Source organism: Plecotus auritus (assembly GCF_963455305.1).
Source record: "Plecotus auritus genome assembly, chromosome: 11".
Taxonomy (NCBI): domain Eukaryota; kingdom Metazoa; phylum Chordata; class Mammalia; order Chiroptera; family Vespertilionidae; genus Plecotus; species Plecotus auritus.
In genome coordinates, this window is record NC_137777.1 from 27,769,920 (window position 1) to 27,791,002 (window position 21,083).

The 21,083-nt window shown below is 41.8% G+C and overlaps 1 protein-coding gene across 1 annotated transcript in view; it reads right to left on the bottom strand.

Annotated features, from left to right (window-relative positions):
• The window catches only part of SNTB1 (syntrophin beta 1), a gene marked incomplete at its 5' end in the record, with an annotated part of 198,285 nt that overhangs the window by 76,683 nt on the left and 100,519 nt on the right, over window positions 1-21,083 (bottom strand). The window contains one exon of the mRNA XM_080647266.1: window positions 20,433-20,655. Coding sequence (XP_080503392.1) covers window positions 20,433-20,655 — 223 coding nt within the window. The remainder of the gene's footprint in view (window positions 1-20,432; window positions 20,656-21,083) is intronic.

Consider the following 21,083-nt stretch of genomic DNA (forward strand, 5'->3'; position numbering starts at 1 on the left):
CTCGGTGCTGGGGACAGAGTTCAACAACTCAGCCATGGCCTTCAAGGAGCTTACTGTCCACGGGGCTGAAGGGCAAGTCATGGCAGAGAAAGAAGCCAATCACGGTCATCCAGGAGAGGCCACATAACTCAGTGGTTAGTGTGTCCTTAATGGAGTCAGCCGGCTTTGGTCCAGCTAGTGGCTATGAGCTGAGCAGCCTTGAACCCTTGAACAATGAACTCAACCTCTGCATTTCAGTTTCCTCATCTACAAACCAGAGTGGACTGAGTTAAAACAAATCCAATGCCTGAGATAGTGAAGATCCTAACGCTTACCTTTGGAGCAAGAGGATACATGGGTTAAACCAAAAAGGAGGAGTAGAAGCTGAGAGGAGAGGATCTCAAGAAGAGCAGCAGCCTAAACAGAAGACAGATGTGGTCAACCACACTGCATGTTATGGAAACTGCATGTGGTGCATGTGGCTCTTTAATGACTGAGAGAAAATCCCCGGAAAGGGAGGCCAGGAAGTGAAGGCGCAAACAGGGAGAGAGCCCAAAGGGGACCCACTGTCAATGCAATTGAAACAAGGGACATGATCAAGCTTGTACTTCAGTGAGATCATGCTGGGAAGATGGGATTGGAGGGGAGGCAGACTGGAGACACAGAGACCAGCAAGGGCACCTCTGCAGTGCTGGGGGCAGCCACAGAAATGCCACGGAGAAAGCACTTTAGGTACAGATTAGACTATAGAAGACCGAGAAGCACATTCCATTATGACCATTTGATTTCTGAATTAATAGTTTAGGAAAATGTGCTCTCAAAATATTGAATTCAAAAAATACCCATGCATGGATAAAGGAGTCTGCTAGGCATGGGAGAAATGAGATATGAACTTAGGTTGAATGGAGCCCAAGCCATTTACAGCCTAGTGTAGGAGATGGTACAAAAATAATGATGATACATGGCAGAACGGGTGTGCCATTATAGAAGCATAGAGTACGCAATGTAGGCATGCTGGAGTGTAAGGACCAGGACATACAGGAAGATAAAGGCATTTGAGATGGGGCTTATGGAGTAAGAGGATTTTGACAGGTGGAGAATAGAGAGAAGACATTCCAGTCTGCAGGGACACCATGATCAGGGACAGAGAGGCACAAACTGAGGATTTTCAGGAATAGTAAACAGTCCAGTTTGTCTGGAAAACTATTTCTAGCATGGTAGTCTTGATTATAAAGGCATTATGGCCTATTTTTTTTTTTTTTGCTATCATTGATGTAATCAGTGACACCTTGAAGCGATTGTATTTGCTTCAAGTCAGTTCAAAGGCTTTTATTGGGCAGCTACTATGTTCTGTGCTCTGTTTACAGCACCGTTTACAAAAATGAACCAATCTCCAAAGGTGTCTGCCTTCCTGACATCAGTTTACAGATACAGCAAACAACTTTGGAAGGAAATAATAATGGGTCTCGAATATTTATCCATGCCTTAATATTCCCTCCTTTCTTCAGATACCTGCCAATGTCATCACTAATTTTGCATCAAGGACAGTTGGAGGAAATAAGCAACTCAAGTCACATGATTTTACTAATTGTAAGCAGCCCGTAAGCTTAGACATAGGGCCAAAGTTAAAACTCTAGAGCAGTGGTTGGCAAACTCATTAGTCAACAGAGCCAAATGTCAACGGTACAACGATTGAAATTTTTGAGAGCCAAAATTTTTAAACTTAAACTTCTTCTAACGCCACTTTTTCAAAATAGACTCGCCCAGGCCGTGGTATTTTGTGGAAGAGCCACACTCAAGGGGCCAAAGAACCGCACGTGGCTTGCAAGCCGCAGTTTGCCGACCACTGCTCTAGAGGGAAATACTTTATGCCGATGAGCTGTCAACTTCTCTGGTTCTTGCTTTTATTTTAGTCTCATAATTATAAATGAGTCGTTGGCTCTACTTCAGTTTGGAGAAAACGAAGCCTCACACGGCTCCAGCTTAGAACCTGAGGGAATGAATTGGGCTGCAGTAAGGGTACGAGGTTGATGACACCGGGCCGGAGGGGAGGGGCGTGGGATTATGTACAGATAACCACCTCCATGGCACTTGCAATTTGAGATGAGCATTTCATAAAAGTCTGTTGGGAGCAATATGTTGACCTTTCCTGAGTGGGAGCAGCTGACATCTTACCTGGATCTGAGCCAGGGTTGGTGCTATTCTAAATGAGAAACCAGTAATCCCAATGGTCGGCAAACTGCGGCTCGCGAGCCGCGGTTTGCTGCTCTGTTGACTAATGAGTTTGCTGACCACTGGGATAGGAGCTTAATCACAAGGAACAACAACAGCCTGTAATTATTGGAATAGAGAGTCTAGGTCAGTGGTCGGCAAGTGGCTCACATGTGGCTCGCGAGCCGCAGTTTGCTGACCACTGAGTTATCCCATTTGCACTGAAGGAACTTTTACTGATTATTGGCTAAAGCTTTTATTTTCCAGGGCACTGAGTGAATTTAATTAATTTCACCACCACCATCCCCTCCTTAATAAATTCCTCCCACACGTGCATTCACTAGGAAATTGAATTTCATCTTTAGGAAACAACAGAAAAGGGACATTCAACTAAAGAATGAGAGATTAGTTTATTGAAGTCCCAGTGATCTAGTCACAAAGAAAATGTCTCTCCAACCGAAATGGAATGAATCCTATTAAAATGCAGATTCTGGTTCAACAAAACTGGAGTGGAGCCTGAGGTTCCACATTTCTCCGAAACCCCCAGGTGATGCTCGTGGTGTCCCTGTACATACCTATTTGAGCAGCAAGGAGCTGGAAGACATCAAGACGTCATTCATTCATGTCTCATTTTGCCACTAAGTCCCTGTTGTAACCTGAAAACCCTCTCAATTGGGCTTCAGTTTACTCTAGTACGAACTGTTCTCTAATGTTCGTTCCAGCTCTTAAAAATGTATTATGTTCTTGAAGGTATAGGTCTAACTTCCTTGCACCCTCTTTATTGGCAGACTTATTGACTGACCTCCTGCTATTATGGGTCAGACACTGAATAGGTACTGGCTAATTGAGTATGCACTAAATCAAACCCCTGCACTGGAAAATCAATTCAGAGAGAAAATCAGCCATGATAACATGCCATGCATGCTATAAAGCTGTTTAATAATAGTTGTTAGGACTCCACAGACGTCTGGCAATCTAACTGTGTTTCTGATGGCAGGTAGGAGGTGTGTGCCTCCCTGGGCCTGTCCTGGGACTGTTGACACTCAAATCCATTCCTTATACTTTCCCTCACCTTGCTCAATCTGATGGGGTGTCATTACTTGACACTTCGGTGTCATATGGTTTCCACCCATAGGAAGCACTGGAGGAGACTGGCAGACAGGAGGAATGGAAATTCCCTGGTGGCTTCTCCGCTCTCCCTTCACCATTAGAACCAATCCCCTATATTCAGTTTCCTCTGTTTAAAACGCCAGAGTAGTCTGTTTTCCTGGTTGGATCTTGGAAATGCTTCTGCAGGCTGGATTTTGATTTCCTGTGGTTGTAAGTCTTCCTCTCTGCTTGGGCTATGCAGGATAGTACAGGGATAGCTGGACAATCTGGAGCAGCTTGGACTCTGTCAGATTCCCAGAAGTGCCTGTAGTTGGGACCCTAGAGCCAGTATAACTATAGCTCTAGGAAAGGGAGAGCCACTGACCTTCCCAAGGTCAACCCCAAGGCCAGCCCTCCCCGCACCAGACCCTTTCTGCTTGAGTTCACAGCTCTTCAGGACTAGAAATTCTAAGCTGAAGGACTCTAACAGCAGTAAGAACACTGGCCATGTGGAAGCAGGGAAGGTACTTGGAGATCATCACAATATTAAATTCCCAGCTCTTACAAATAGGCCAACAGAGGTCACAGTTCTATTTCCCTTGTGGGGGGTGGGGAGAAAGACTATGCTGCAGTGTGGTCATAGTTAAAGGGTATTTTTTTTTTTTTTCATAAATGTTGCCTCACGGCTTTTGAAGCCTAATATACTGACTGAGGCATTCATTGTAAAGAACAATTTTTCCATCTGGGGACCAGGAGTATCTTGGGGAATTTCCAAGGCACCATAGGGATCATAGCTGAAGAAATTCTAAACATCTGTTTGGCTCTGCCAATGGTAACATGCAGACTATGGGAAAGTCAAGAAGCTCTTCTCTATCTCTGAGGTCTTCATGGTGTTCTCTTTCCCTCATCCACTTATCAGTCCATTCGTCTATATATAAACTCATCCAATGAGTATTTATTCAGTGCCTGCTTTGAACCAGTCACTGGGAATTAGAATGATGAGCAAAAGCAAACAAGGTCCCTGTACTCAGGGAACTGGAGAGTCAGATGTTAGCCAGATAAAGGCACAACCAATTGTAAAAGCACCGCACGGTAAAAAGTTACAAAGAGCTGATATGTGGAGACTCAGGCTGGGAAAGGTTTATGTTTCCTGCAGGTCCCGTGAAGAGGTGATTAGATGTAGACATCCTCAATGTGATAGGATTTTTTTCTTATATTCTTATAGTTTCATAGCTTATGCATTCCTTTACGTACATTACCTTATTTTATTTACACACTGCAATGACAAGATTTAAACAAAAGAAGCATGAGAATTATTTTAATGGAAGTTATTTCAGCTAAACATATGAGAAAAAGGATAAAGGGGTGAGGGTAAATAAGAGATAAGTGTTTTCAAGTCTCTGTTCAGTGGTATTGTCTTCAAATGCTAGTGATTATCATCTCAAAAGACAGAAGTACTGCCACAAAAATATACACAAATTCTAGCATATGAGCTATGGCAGAATTTGGTTATACTATAGCTACACCTAGTTTTGCTGAGGCAAACAGAGGCAAAGCTACCTTTGGAACAAAGGTGTCCTCTAGACCCAGAGAAAAGAGCCTTAGCCACAAAGAACAGTCTCCAAAAGCAGCAGCTGTAACTGCAATAACAAAGGATGCTTCTCACACGTTCTGAGTGTGAAATGGTTCAATAATCCTTTATCTGGTATCTTCAGGCCTTGCTCCTTTACTTGAATGGCTTCAACAAAAAGAGGAAACAACAATAAGGTTGTTTTTAGGCTCTCTATTAAAAACTATACAAAGTAGGAATAAGAGAGGAAAAGTTTCATTTACTAAAGACGTCTAGCTTCATGAGAATTACTGGTGTCTCAAAGTAAATATTAATCAACTTGACTGAATGGTTAGTACATTTACATGATGATCATACTAATCATAAGATAGGTTTATACTGTTGGTATCTAACACAACCAAACTATACAAAAATAAAGTAGACATATGCTATATGTCTAAAAAAGGATCTGAGGTAGGTGGGGTATTCCATCAGATCACTCAGGTTTTAGGAAACTCTACCATTTTGTAGTTGTACCACCAAGAACATGTGTGTCCATCACTGCCTCAGCCCATAACTGCACACATCATTCCTGCTCATATTTCAATGGGCAGAATTAGTCACAAGACTCAACATTATTAAAGAAGGCCTGGAAATTCAGGGGAACAAATGGGCTATTTGGTGAGCACCACCATCTCTGTCACTATAACCTATTTCTAGAACTCTACAAAACTGATCCAGTAGGGGAGGAACTATTGTTGCCACAATTGTCCCAATCATATCAAGGCACAGAGTTTTCTTTAAATTCTTGTTTTGAGACTTTACAGAGGAAGGGAGGGTAACAAACATTTCTTGAGCTCCTACCATGTTGAAAACACTTTGTATGACCAGATACTGTAAATTGACTTTACTCAATCTCACTGTACTCTCTTTATGATGTGAATGCTAAAGAAAAAAGTATCCATCTTTCCAGATTCCCTTGCAGCTATGTTTCTGGGGATATATTAAGTTCTGCCAGGTGTGTGTGTATTTTTCCTCCCATGAGATTTAAAAGGTAGAGGTGAAGAGGAGGACATACTCCTGATGTTTTGACTGCCTTGGCTGGAAGCAAGGCTGTCAGTGTCCAAAAAAAAAAAAAAAAAAAAGAGGCAATGGCAGCTAACTTGGAGCACCAGTGTCCAATCCCCAGCTTTCCAAGTGTCAAGAGGCAGTTGCAAGGTACCAGCACTCTCACCCCAGTTTCCTGGCTCTTGGATTCACTGCTTTTGGCACTATATAATTTCAAGAGTTCCATTGGTGACCTGGTTCCCCACATTCTGAGTGTATCCATTTTATAGAGTTCTGAGGGTCATTAATGGACACCCAATCTATGGTCTTCCCATTTTTTTAAAGCAACTAATTCCTTATACAGGCATACTTCATTTCATTGCATTTGGCTTTACTGTACTCCACAGATGGTGTTTGTTTGTTTTTTACAAGTTAAAGGCAATACCCTCCACCAGCAAAAAGATTATGACTCACTATTGCAATACCCACTTTATTGAGGTGGTCTGGAACTGAGCCCATAACATCTCTGAAGCATGCCTGTATTGAATCCCTCTCTGCTTAAGTTACCTAGCCTGGTTTGTACTTCTCTCACTGTAACATGACAAATCACATTTGCTAAATACAGTAATATACGTAAGTTCTTCTAATAACTTTCTATCTGAAAACTCTTAATTGTTGAAATGAGTGAGTCTGGGTTTGAGATAAAATAACTACAAGCATAAATTAGTTTAATGTCTTTTTGCTTACTCTATAATAAATTCTGTTCTCCCCAAATTCAGAGCAAAATTCATCTTCTACACACCTCATTTTGAGAGGCATTTAATCTGTGTAACAACTCTGAAAACTAGGTCATATTTTGCCGATTTTATAGATGGGTTAACTGGGTAAAATAAGGTGTCCAAGGCCACAAAGAGCTAGGATTTAAACACAGGTTCTTCTGTTTTCAAAGCCACACACTCTTTCCATGCAGACATCTAAAAGAACAACAATTCATTGCTCTGAAATTTAGTTTGCAATGAAGGTTTGGTTAGTTCATTTAGCTCAATGCAGATATGTACTAGTTAGTTCTTCTCTCTTCCACAGACATCAAAAGCTATAAGCATCTGCCTCAAAATGGTGTACTTTTCACTTTATGAAGGATTCAGAAAGAAAATATGAATGGAACACAACTGAAAAATCTGTAGCCAAAAAAAAAAAAAGACTAAAACACATGTTCTAATACTGCTGGTTGCACATGAATAACACCATTAAACTTTGTACACAGATATATAGATTTGTGAAACCTGGAAATTTGATGCAAATTGATGTCAGTGGAATCCTGGGATTACTCTGGAATCAGCACTAATATTTTGGTTTGAATTCCTATTCTTTGCTCATGCATATAGTTTTATCTGTCACTCTACTTTTCTGCATATGTGACAGCAGGCTAGAGAATTCTGCCATCAAGACTTATTGGGATATTACTATGCAACGGCTATTTCTATGTAACTTTGGTAGGAGGTTACCCTTTCTTAGGGATTCAAGTCCAGTCTCTGTCTTTCCTGGAGAAATTTAATCTAAAGATACTATTTGCAAACTGACCCAGTTCTGCAAACCAATGCAATATCGAAATAAATCAAGTCATGTTGTGGTTTTCATCTACCCAAATTTTTCAACACAAAATTTTACACAAGGCTTTCCCACCAGTTAATAAAACTATCTAAAAATGTTTAACATATCTTCATGACACTGAGAGAGTCCTTTGATCATCTTATTAAGGACAGACATCACTGAAACATGAATGAATGGAAAGAGATTACATTTGCTAAGTGCCTACTATGTCCCAGGTATTGGGCACATCTCAACTTATTTAATTCTTAAAACAGTACATAGACAGAGATCCTATCAGCCTCATTTTATATATTTAAAAAATTAGGTAAGCCTTAGCTGGTGTGGTTTAATTGGTTGAGTGTCATCCTGTGTACTAAAAGGTTGCCAGTTCAATTCCAGGTCAGGGTTGGGTTGGGTTGGGGGGCTCAATCCTCAGATCCCCAGTAGGGGGTGTGTAGGACGCAGGGGATCAATGTTTCTCTCTCACATGGATATTTCTCTCTCCCTCTCCCTTCCCCTCTCTCTAAAAAAAAATCAATTAAAATATTTTTTAAAAATTTAGGTAAAATATATGATAAGGGAAGGAGACTAAAAATAAAATTGCACTTTGGTGAGCAGCAACAATGCAATATACAGATGATGTATTATAATAGTGTACACTTGAAATGTATGTAATCTTATTAACCAATATCACCCCAATAAATTATTATTTTTTAATTTAAAGAAGTTAAATTAAAGTCACCCAGATAATAAGTAGAAAAGCTAGAAACAAAGCCCAGGTTCACCTGGCCTGACAGTCATCTTTTGAAGATGGCACAACACAGCATTAAAAAATATTGCCAGAGAGCTTGAGAAAATAGCTGCAAGAATTCTAACTTCTGGAGCTAGTGTTTCGTTTCCAGGTAACATGAGAAAACATTTTCCATTGCCTGAATATTTAATAATATGGGAAGTGAAAACAAATTGCAGCACTTGGCCTTCACTGAGTGTTTCATCACAGAAGTAGAGGAGAGGATTTTTATTTTAGGCGGAAAAGGCACATGATAAGTCAAAGTGTGTCTACAAAGGGTATGTGATTTGGCACTTCAGGTGAGAGCAATTTAACATTAAAAAGACTGTGCAGCCCAGAGTTTTGATTCCCAGGATTAGGGGTTTCTATTTAAATGTACCTTCTTGTATATATGTTGCCTTTAAAAAAATATTGATTTTTTTTAGAGAGAAAGAGAGAGAAAAGGAGGAGAGAAACATCAACATGAGAAAGAAACATCCATCAGTTGCCTCCTGTACATACCACAAACAGGGATTCAACCTGCAACCTAGGCCTGTGTCCTGACCAGAAACTGAACCAGCAACCATTTGGTGTAGGGATGACACTCAACTAACTGAGCCACACCAGCCACGGCTATCTGTTGCCTTTTTGTGGATATTTCCTGCCAAACCAGGTAGGCATGCTCAGTCGCACTCTTGCCTATGCTTTCTCCAGCCCCCAGCTTTGTCATAAAGGAAGAGGACACTCCCTGTAAACCTCTGTCACTTTCAGAGGAGAGAACAAAAATCCATCATCTAGCTCATTTCTTAGCTGCGCTGCCCTGTCCACTCCCTGCTGCACTGCCCTTGAGTGAAATAAACTCTTTTCTCTGAGCCTTTCAATGGTCACTTCTATATCCAGCTGGCATCACCGTGGCTAAAAGAATTCTCGGTCCAAACTCTAGATGGGGCACGACACCTTTTATTAAGCAGAAACCTCTACATCTTGATTTGGGACTGTCCAAGATGTTTTTCTCCAACAAGGTCATGAAGTGTTTGGGTTAACCACATTTTTCTTATAGCTAGTTAACAGTTGTCATATACATGTCAGAGCTATTTTCAAAGAGACAGAATATAATTACACTTCTGTGATTTTTTTTTCTATTTCTGCCTGCAGATTAGTTCTCTGCCCTTCTCTGCCTTGCTCTGTGCTCCAAGATGTCAAAGTATATGTACTAATCAGCGTCACTCAGGCTCGCTAGCCTCTTACTTGCAATTGTGTGCAGCCAATCAGAAGCATGGGCAAGGTATTCTAGGGTGGGACCACTCTTCCTCTCTGAGGGCTCTAGTCCTCACCAGGCTTCGGGAAAGTGCTCCTTTTGCTCCTCAGTCCCGTGGGTTGGAACAGCTTCCCACCTCTGCTAGGCCCTCGGTGCTTCCCCATCCATGGTTGGTTCCTTTAGCACGACCTGCTCTTCTGTAAATAGGGCCTTCATTAAACATCCCCCAGTGAATACTTTAAGAGTGTATGCTGGCAGGACCCTGCCTGACACCCTTGTACTTAGTGAGGGATTTCTGTGTGCTCTTCTAAGAACGGTGGCAAATACAAAAGGAAAACAAGCAATGCTGCAGTCCTTGCCATGTTTGAAATTTCAGTTAGTCAAGTCATACCCTGACTCCCATCTAGGACATAGGGCCAGGTGTGTGCCTGACCAGCAGTATGTCCATGGATGACAGAGCAAAACTGGTTCTGAACTCCTTTTTCTTCATCCCTCCAAGCCCATTTTATCCTGAACTTCTGCAGATTCCATCTCTTAAAATCTCTCAAATTCATCCAACTTCTCTTTAGTGTTCCTGTCCTGCTCCAGTAGAAACCTGGATTGTTTCTCATCTCAGGTTTTGCAGTAACCCCCTAAGGCTCCCCCAACCTCCAGTCTTGCCTCCTTCCAGTCCACACTTTACTGTGAAGCCAGAGGGATCTGTGTGATGTCATTCCCACTGCTGCAGACCCCTCCACCATGAAACGGCTAAGCTCTGATTGTGACAACCTCTCCAGACTCTGGACACTTTTTTCTGGTATGTATAGGTTGTTCCAAAAAGACTGAATTTCTTCCAGTTCTTAAGAACTATTTTTTTTCTTGCCTCAGTGCCCAAACTCATACTATTCCCTTTGCCCTTCCTGCCTTCCTCCCCCGCAACCTTTGACCTGGCCAACTTCTATTTCATTACTCAAGTCTCAGCGTAGACACCACTTCCTCAGACACTTCCTCTCCCCTCCAAAAGCAGAACTTTGTATTAGGTGGCTTCCCTGTGGGGGCTCAGTGATTGACCTATGAACCAGGAGGTCAAAGTTTGATTCCTGGTCAAGGCACATGCCTGGGTTGCAGGCTCGATCCCCAGAGGGGGTGTGCAGGAGGCGGCTGGTCAAAGATTTTCTGTCCTCATTGATGTTTCTATCTCTATCTCCCTCTCTCTTCTCTCTGAAATCAACAAAAATACATTTAAAAAACTGTTTAAAACTTGAAATTTAAAAAAGAAAGCAATCTCAACCAGGTTTAATAGACCAGCAAGGTCAAAATTCCTATTCTAGTATTATTTAGGAACAAAGGGAGTATCTATGAACAGACACAGGCCCTGTATGTCCAACTGTATGTGCAGCTCTCTCTGCCCTTAACCCATGCTTAATGAAGAAAAATAAAATTGCACGCATGAGTGAAAGGGATGGCACCCTGTCTCTCTCCATTCTCTCCACCCAGTGGTAGGTGATACCTGCTTGAATAGAGGATGCCTGTGAGTTAGCTTTGGGGTTATTTTCAGAAGCTTCATTATCTCAGCTGGAAAATCCTGGGACAGCTTTTTGCAAACCAAATGGAGTTCAATTAATGTATCAAGAGCAAAGGATCAAGACCTAAACACTGAGAGTCAGCATTATCAAAAATCTCTCAACACCCTGATGGTTGAGTTCAACCTCTGAAAGTACTCTTAGAAGAGGGAAAACTGAGATTTTCCCGGAAATAATCCTTAGAGGCACAAGCACAGGCTAAAATGAACTAATTTTATTATGTATTAATGAAACCATGGGGCCATTCTTGGTGAGCCCTTTCCTCCACTCTTTTTCCCAAGGCTAACCAAAGACAGTTAAATTCCTTTTTTTAAAACTAGCTTACCACTGCCAGGGAAATCTTACTAATTTATCTCTCACTGATTAAAAATGTATGATAATTAGGATGAATCCTGAAGTTAGTTTATCTTTGGAGGAAATGTTTCTTAAAAATAACAAGGCTCTAAAAATGTTGTTTAAGCTCATTAAAAGGAACCTTTTGTGCACTCTGTGTATAAAAGATGCACATTATGCAAGGCTGCTTATTGGGAAAAACAATATTGGCTTGGTCATTCCAGTTCATCTCCTCTCCCTTAAAAGATCCCAGTAAAAAAAAAAAAATCAGTAAAATAGGTATAAACCTGAAAGAGAATAAGATAAAGCAAGAGTTCAAACAGCAGTCGAGTCCAGTAGAGCCAGGTAACTGAGTGCAGAATGGAGGGAGAGCCAAGGAGGTACAACCTAGAGGGCTGCAGAGAAGTGACCCCCTTGGCCCATCACAGCCTGCAGGGGCTTGGGAGCTGCAGAGAGAGGGCTAGGGGTGAAGCAGGGCTGAAAACAAAAGTATTTTCAAAATTGAATTTATGGGGGTGACATTCGTTAACAAAATTATGTAAGTTTCAGGTGTACAATTCCATAATACATCATCTGCATATTATAGTGTGTGTTCACCACCCCAAGTCAGATCTCCTTTCATCACCGTTTTTAATAGAATTGTGTTCTTTATTTTATGGGTGCCACTGATGGAGACTATTAACTAGTTTTGTTAATTCTTCTGTGCTTGTGGTCTTTGTTTCTATAGTTAATTTTGTTCTGTTTGTTTACTTGGATCTTCACCTTCTTTGCTGGAGGTTTCGATGATCCTTTGCTCACTGCTCATTTTTCACACTGTGAGACTAAGAAGCCTGTGTATGGGGAGGGAGGCTGATCAGTTGGTGAAAGTTCTTATGGTTATAGCTTGGCAAGTGAGCCTCACTAAGGACTCCTTCAGATCTGCAAATGTCAGTGTTGGGAAGTTTTCTCTGGGTCCACTGAGTTACTTAGGGGAGAACCATCCAGTTTCTCTCCTTGAGTCTGGGAAGTGTTGAGAAGGTGGGAGAACACTCGGCTGTCAGCTTTCTGAGAGTCCCACCAGGAAGATAAAGATCCAAACAAAAAAAAAACATTGATGGGACAAAGAGCAGCACAAACACAGAAAAATTAATAAAACTAATAAATAGTCCCTAACAATTAATAGAAAATATGGCATCCATAAAACAAGAATACAATTCTGTTAAAAAGAAATAGAGAACAAAAAGAGCTAAATATAATCACTGAAACTTAAACAGAATATACTCATAGGAAAGGTCAAAGAAGAGTTTAGAAATGTGATGAAAGTAATAGAGAAAGAAACAGGCTTAGAAAATCAATCCAGGTCTGCTGACATCCTTCCAACAGAGGATACAGAGAGAGAGAGAAGAAAGAAAACAGAGGAAGACATCCTATATAATAAAAGGGTAATATGCAAATTGACCCTAACGGTGGAACAACCGGTAGCTAGGACGCACACTGACCACCAGGGGCAGATGCTCAATGCAGGAGCTGCCCCCTGGTGGTCAGTTCATTCCCACAGGATGAGCTCTGCTCAGCCACAAACTGGGCTGATGGCTGCGAGTGCAGTGGCAGTGGTGGGAGCCTCTCCCGCCTCCTTGGCAGTGCTAGGGATGTCCACCTGCTGGCTTAGGCCAGCTCCCTGCAGGTGGACATCCCCCGAGGGCTCCCAGGCTGCCAAAGGGATGTCTGACTGCCAGCTTAGGCCCGATCCCCTGGGGAGGGGGGCCTAAGCCGGCCGATGGACATCCCCTGAGACTCCCAGACTGCAAGAGGGCACAGGCCAGGTTGAGGGACCTCCCAAGTGCATGAATTTTTGTGCACTGGGCCTCTACTTATCAAATAAATAGGAGAAACTTTTCCAGACCCCAGACATGAGCCTGTGGATTGCTTTACAGATGGGCTGCAAAATGAATGATAAACACCCATTTGTTTTTAAAAATATATAAATCTTTTAGATGTACTTGATTTTTAAACTATCCACCTTCATTATTTAGATAACCTTTAAACTTTCATTTAAAATAGCTTTGAAAGGGAAGCATGTTACCTATTTTCTTAGGTCTGTTATGAATGCTACAAGACATACCTCCTTACTTTGTCTCACTGTGTACACCTAATAATATTATTGTTTAGAACTTTATTTTCTGTTTTTTTTCCTGACTAACTCAGCCCTGGACTTCCCCTTCCCAATGACCTTTAAACAAATTGTTGAAATGTTATTATATATTTCACTTCCTACATTTCTCAAATGCAGAATGTGAGTACTGTTGAATCAAACACCAAGGTCATCACTTTTTTTATGCATACTCTTTTTATAGTAACAAGATAGTTCACTAGGGGTTGTCTAAGTTAGAAACAAGGATAAACAAGTAGGTAGGTAGATAGAGGTGATAGATGATTCATAGACAGATAGATAGATAGACAGATAGATACAGATGAATAAGCATAACCAAAATGGTGCTCCTGGTGATGGGTAGAGGCAAGTTCACAGTTTTAAATGAAAGTGCTAAATTGTCCAAAAGATAATACTTATGGTTTTGTTGCTTGTTTGCTTGTTTTTAATTGTAAACATAGTGATAAAAGGTTAACTTACTTTGTTAATCACAGTTGATAAAATAGAACAAGTGACTTTTGTTCATGATATACATAGTCATGTGATGAAGCTTCCAGTTCCAGCAAAATGGTGTTCTACATAAATTCAGAAAACCTTCTGCTGTGAACACCTGGATATGCTAGATAAAATATAAGACAAAAGAGAGAGAGAGAGAGAGAGAGAGAGAGAGAGACACACAGAGAGAAGCCAAGTTTACTTGCTTGTGTTGTCATCTAATACTGAGCTTGTAGGAAGGGAAAGGAAACTCCCAGGTGTCAAAAAAGAGTGTGAGGGCAATGAAAACCAGGGTGGTAAGCATTCAGACTGATCAAAAGGCATCCTGGGAAAATGGGGTGGGGGTGGTGACATGACAGGTAGTGGGTTGAGTAACAATGGGTAGGCTGAGGACTTGAAGTTTGATACACAGATGGCAGCTAAGGCTTTGCAATCCCCTGAGTTGGGAAACTGGAACTGAGGTTCCTGGGGTGTGCCAGAAATGTCAAAGGCTGCGAACCTCTGTGAAAGAATGTCTTACACAATAATCCTTGCCTAACAGCTTGGGGAGATGACCTGGGCACTTCTCTCTGCTAGAGGGGAAAAACAAAAGCTTTCCCCTCTCCTTAAACCCAGATATGAGGATATTTTACTAGTATATTGAAAGCTGCATTAATGCCATGGTTATGTTGCCAGGAATTAGAGGATATCTACATTAAGTCTAATCACCACAACTATTATATGTGGTATTATTAAGCACATTTTATAAATAAGGAATCAGAGTGATTAGATAATTTATCTAAAGTTAAAGGTAATAAGTGACAGGATTGGGATTCAAAGCCATATTTTCTAACTTCTACTCTAGAGTTTTACTGGTGGTGTTAGCATGTAGTTAATTTGGGCGTCTGTTTTATTTTATTATTTTTTTCTAAAATATATATATTTTATTTATTTCAGAGAGGAAGGGAGAGGGAGAGAGAGATAGAAACATCAATGATGAGAGAGAATCATTGATAGGCTGCCTCCTGCATGCCCCCTACTGGGGATCGAGCCTGCAACCCAGGCATGTGCCCTTGACCAGAATTGAACCTGGGACCCTTCAGTCCCCAAGCTGACACTCTATCCACTGAGCCAAATCAGCTAGGGCTAGGGCCTCTGTTTGAGGTATTTAAACTGTGTCCACTTACTATAGCACCATTATACATTGATTTTACATTTTCCCTTTGTTTCCAAAGCATAAATGGTAATCATGATCTGTAGGCAATAGTTTCAGTTATGAGTCCACTACGGCGTGTCCAACCAAGAATTAAGACAACAGAACCAGGAAAGTACATATTTTGTGAGCCCCTTAACAGAAGAGGTGCTTTTCACAAGGGCTTGCTGTGGAGAGAGATGGATATAAGTACCTCATGGAGCTTCATTCTGGATGCACTAAAAAAGGGAATTTTCCAATAGTAATCCAAGTTTAAAGAGTATAGTTGAGAACACTACATATGGTATATGTGTGTGGGTGGGAGGGGAATAATGTGCCCCCAAACATTGTGAATTTTTCACTTGTGCACCACAGATAGAGATGTGCACTGTTTTTTAAGAAAGGTTGTGTTCATAGCTCCATAATTTAACCATGAAGGCACAGAGTGGCATCTATTACTAGCATGCATAGTCATGACAAAAGCTTTATACGCCACTCATCCTGGTCCATCTGCTGTCAACCCAGTGACAGGTTTGGTTAATAGATTGCCCTGGTTTCCTTAAGTCTGCTCAGCCTCGCAGGATAGAACTGTGCTTTGATTTATTCTCTTACTCCTAAGGCTATTTAGTGGAAGATTTTTTAAAGAGAAGTTTTTGAAATGGTAAAAATACCAAAAATGGACAGATCGATAGGCCACGTATCATTTATTAATATATCATATATTTGTGAATGCCTGACTTGTATCAAGCAATGTTCTAAGAAGCTGGGATATTAAAATGAAAACATGGGATGCTCTAGAACTCATGGGTCTTCTGGCTTTAAAAACTGGGTAGTCAGTGGAAGATAAAACATCGCCCGTCACATGGGGTGCCATCATGGACAGATCGACCCGCGAGGTAGAGTGGGACCTGTGCTCCGCCTGTGCTGAGGCTTCACAGGTGATGAGGAGGCTGTCCGGGAGGCAAGTGAAGGATGTGTACAAATTGTTTAAGGGTTGCTACAGCATAAAGGATATGACAAGGAGGAGCTGGAGACTTAGGGAAGATCCAAAACCACCTCACGGGGTTTGTATGCCATGCTGGGGAGTTTCTACATTACTGAAAGTGATAGGGCATCTTTTTGACCAAATGGATGAGTTTGGAGGGTTTCACATTCCTTTGGCCAGCTGGGCGTAGGGTAGCTGGTAGGGGTTGGGGAAGGAGCAAACTAAAAACAAAGCACCCGGCAGGACATATGTCCAAATGGCTTGGAGGACGGAGGATGTGGCCAGCACTAGGGCAGCTAGAAAGACGAGCTGAATATGAAACACAAGTGATATTTAAGAGGTAGAATTAAAAAAATATAAATCTTGTAATCATTGACAGCCACTGGCAATGACATATTCTTGTGGATTCAGTGCCTGCTGGGTGACCTTTTTTATGGAAAGAGCAGCAATCCTGCCTGCTGTTCTATGGCTGTTTCTATTTGAGAGATTGAACAGGACAGATTTTAATGCTAACTATTAAGTAGCTGTGTGTCACCAGCTAAGGGTATTAGTCCTAGATGGTATGGCATTTGTCATGGGTTCTCAGGTTTTAGCATCCAGGAGACCATTTAGTCCTGGCCACGATGCTTATAGTTCAGGTGAGCAGGTGCTCAAGTTGGAGGTAATGGGGGGGCTAGGAAACTGGACTTGGTGTCAGCTGGGCATGGGTTTGAATCCCAGGTCTACGATTTGCTTCGACTCTCATTTCTGAACTGTTTCTTTGTCTATGAAAAAGAGATTAGAGTACTGATTCCCTCGGGTGGTTATTTTGATAAATAAGACACTTGCTTAAATTCATGCATAAGTGGTAGAACTAAGATTCCATTGTGGAGTGAGCTGACTCCAGAGTCCACACTCTCCCCTTTCCCTTCTTTATATTTAATATGTGCATTATTTTCACAATTATTACTGTTTTTAGAAATGCTACAATTTCTAGGGTTAATTTTATTACCAGAAGTTGCTATTTCCTCTTTGACCCAAGAGTTATGTCATGGAGAGCTTTTACGAAACCATGAAGAAAAGCCTTCCGTGCTTTGGTTTGGTTATGTGTTTTCTAGTTTTATTCCACTATCATCAAAGGACATTGTTTGTGTTATTTCTACTCTATGAAATTTACTGCATGCTTTGTGGCCTAATCTATGGTTAGTTTTGTGAATGTTCCATGTGAATCTGAAAAGAAAGTGTATTCTTCATTATCAGGATACAAAGTTTGTAATGTACTAAGATCTCCGGTATTAAGTACGTTGTTTGGGTCTTTTATATATATATTTCTTTGAATACTCACTTGAGGATATGCCCTGTATTGATCTTAGAGAGAAAGGAAGGGGCCAGGAAGAGAGAGAGAGAGAGAGAGAGAGAGAGAGAGAGATACTGATATGAAAGAGGAACACCCATAAGCTACCTCTCATATGTCCCTCGATACATGCCCTAACCAGGAAGTGACCCCCACAAACCCCTCGTGTACAGGAAAATGCCCCAACCAATCAAGCCACCCAGCCAGGGCGGGTCTTCTCTCTTTATTTACCTTTTGTCCACTTGCCCTGTCCTTGGCCTGAGAGTGGTGTGTGAAATGACCTAATGTTAGTATGTTTCTATTTCTTCTCGAATCACCTGCAGGTCCTGCCCTAAAGGTCACTGCTGTGTCATTTGATATACATTCATAACTGTTGAATACCCCTTGTGAACTCTAGCCTTTAGCATAAATCGGTCCTTTTCTGTCTTGTTTTATCCTTTTCAATCTGCATTTGATCTGTCATATACCAAGATCAAAACTGATGCTGTCTGTTGCTGTCAGTTTGCATTTGCTTTGGATGCTTTGTCCATCCCTATGTTTGCCTTTTAAAATCACCTTGGATTAGGTTTGTCTTGTATTCAACATAATCTGCATTTCTGACTAGTACATTACCCTCTGCCCAGTGTGTAACTGGAGTCCCGTAAAATTTTTGTTCTCTCTCTCTCTTTTTTTTTCTACTCTTCCTCAATGGGGATCAAGACTCACCAAAGTCCCTGATATGTGTGTGTCTTTTTCCAGTTTCACTAGGAATAATAGAAAAAATTATAATATATTTAAAGTATACACCATGGTGATTTGATATACATATACATTGGAAAAGATTAATTTTATTATCAGAAGTTTTGGAACTGTCTGGTCTAAAGTCCCCTCCTGGACCCTCTGGCTTAGCGGGGTTGCCATTTCAGTCCTGGCCTGACAGTCTCACACCACAGCAGGCCTGGCTCTGCCTCAACACCTGGGAGGCCCCACATACATTCATTACTGGGGGCCTTAATGAGCACCGAGAGAGAAGTTTAAAAATGCATTCCCTTGACTGGCTTGACAGAATAAAGTTTCCAATATTTGAACTAAAAAATGATGGCTCCAAAAATATTCTTTAAAATATAATTAAATGCCTTGGAGAAAATGTTATAAGATATAAGTCCACAGGTGGAAGGAACCTGAGGAATCATTTCTTTGATCTCTCTCTCCAATGCATTAATCACTTCCATGATACCCCACGTTTTCTAGTCTCTGCATTTTTCTGATAACAGTAAACTGACACTGTCACCCACTCAAGGCATGAGTTTGAAGCCCAGCTATCCCATATATTAGCTATATGATATTTGGAACTTCTATAAGCACCAAATCTCAGTTTTTTAATCTACAAAATGGGGACAAGGATAGAAACTCAGAGGGCTGTTAAGAGGACTAAGTGGGGTTAAAACACTAGATAGACCATTAAAAAAACATACCTGTGGGTTGGGCACACCTGTAGGCTGCCACTTTGCAGTCTCTGATCTGAAGTAATTAGCATAATGCCCAGCACAAGACAGGCACTCAATAAATTATAAATTCATCAGATCTGAAACCTTACACACCAGACTCTTAGGAGAAAGGACATGTCTGTTCAGGTGGTGAGAAGAGGCCAGGGAAGAGGAAACTCAGAGTAACCAGGACATGAACTGTAGGCCCAGGAAAGTGGCAGAAATTGAGGGGATACACACCAGAGAACAGATGGAGGTGGCTTATCTAAGAATGCTGTCTTCTTCCCAGTCTGCTTACTCTGACTCATCTTTTGCTGATACCCCATAGCTCTCTCCTATAACTGCTGATCTCCCATCCCTGTGTAGATGTAACTGACATTGAAGGGGTGTGGGCAGCAGGGTAGCCCTGCAGCTGGCTGGAGTCCGAAAGGCTTGCTTGCAGCTTCCTTAGAGAGAGCTTATTAGGAAGAGAACAAAAACAGCATTGAGCAGCAAGCCTAGGAGGCAACATTTGCCCTGCCCCCATTCCCTTTGGCTTTTCCCCATCAGCTCTAGCACCTCGCCAAATATTCCCGATGCGGGTGGGTTGCAGCTGTTCCACACATGTTGGAAATAAGGGCCAGTGGCTGTTCCTATTTTTAGCATTTGAGTGTGGATGCAAAGGTCACCAAGATCCCCCACTGGCTAGCTCACATCCCCTCTCTTTTCTCTACATATCTCTTCTTTTCCTCCAAGATGCATGCTCTCTGTTCAGATGAGTTAAAGGAAGACTTTTGAGGGAAGAGAGACCCCAAGTATTTGCTGATCTTGCCTGGACACCTTATAATTGCCATGGACTGGGTGACATAGCTGTCCTATGGCCTGACAAGTCATGTACAGACTTTGCAAGAAGCACCCCACGCTTGGACCAGAACCACTCTTTCCTCTCTCGAGCACAAAACGAGGTTTAGAGTAAAAAATAGTTTCACATATCCTCTATGTGACTCTCCAAATACACAGTGGAGGGCACTGAGGCCCAGAGAGGCTGATTTGCTTATTACTACCAGGCCTTAGTAATAAATCTTATTATATCTTATATTCACAATATATCTCAATTATTCCCATTTTATAGATAACCAAGTGGATGATTAGTGGTTTGAGAAACTTGCCCAAAGTCCCATAAGCTGACTGTGGCAGACCCAGAGAAGACACTTAGGAATACACCTCTAATTCTTCATCTCTTTCCACAACCAGAACTCAGGCTGCCGATTCTTCATGACGATGAAAGAAAGGAGGAGGAAGGAGGGACCATGAGAGGGAGGGAGGCCTGGCTTGAACACACCCATTGTCTCAGCATTGCCCTTCCAGGCTGTTCTTTTGGAAACCCCGGAGCGTTTTCAGAACACGAGCACAGCCCTGGCAAGGGACCGCATGAAACCTCAGCAGCCGAAAAGCTGCTGAGATACGGAGAGCTTTGGTCCTCTTTACCTGTTCTCTGGGTCGGCCAGGGCCATACTCCGAGTGACGTAGCACATCCTGAGGGGGATGCTCTTCCGGTCTCTGTGGAAGGAGAAGGGCTGCGAGGACGATGCCAGAGGGTCCGAGGAGCCACTCCCTAACCGCGGGGATTCGGGCGGAGGCGTTTCCCACCCAATCTCGGACACAGGGGAGCCTTTCTTCACGTAGGGTGTGGCTTCTCGCATGTACTTCACTACAAGCAAAAAAAGACAAGAAGCTCTTTTAAGTACATCAGGGTGGAATGTGTGGAAAATCTGATTGCATTTAGACAAGCTCTTCGTACTGGACCTCTTAAATTCTAAACAAGATTCAGAACTGTTCCTCACATAATAGCTACCCTGTTATTGAAATTATATACCATCGTGGTTTTTAGAACCTGCTAGTATGATGACCTGAACCTGAGAATTACTTTCAGCTTTTTTCAACTAGGACAACTTCTATCTTTTCTGACTATAAGTTGCATTCTGGGAAATAGGCTGAAAAACAAATGGGCAGAGAATGAGAAAGCATAACTTAGACATAGGGACTCTGGCTAGCCACATTCACCGTCCATGTCATCATTTTTCTGTTGAGAAACTGTTACAGAAAACCAGAGAAGAACAAAGCAATACTTAGAGAGAT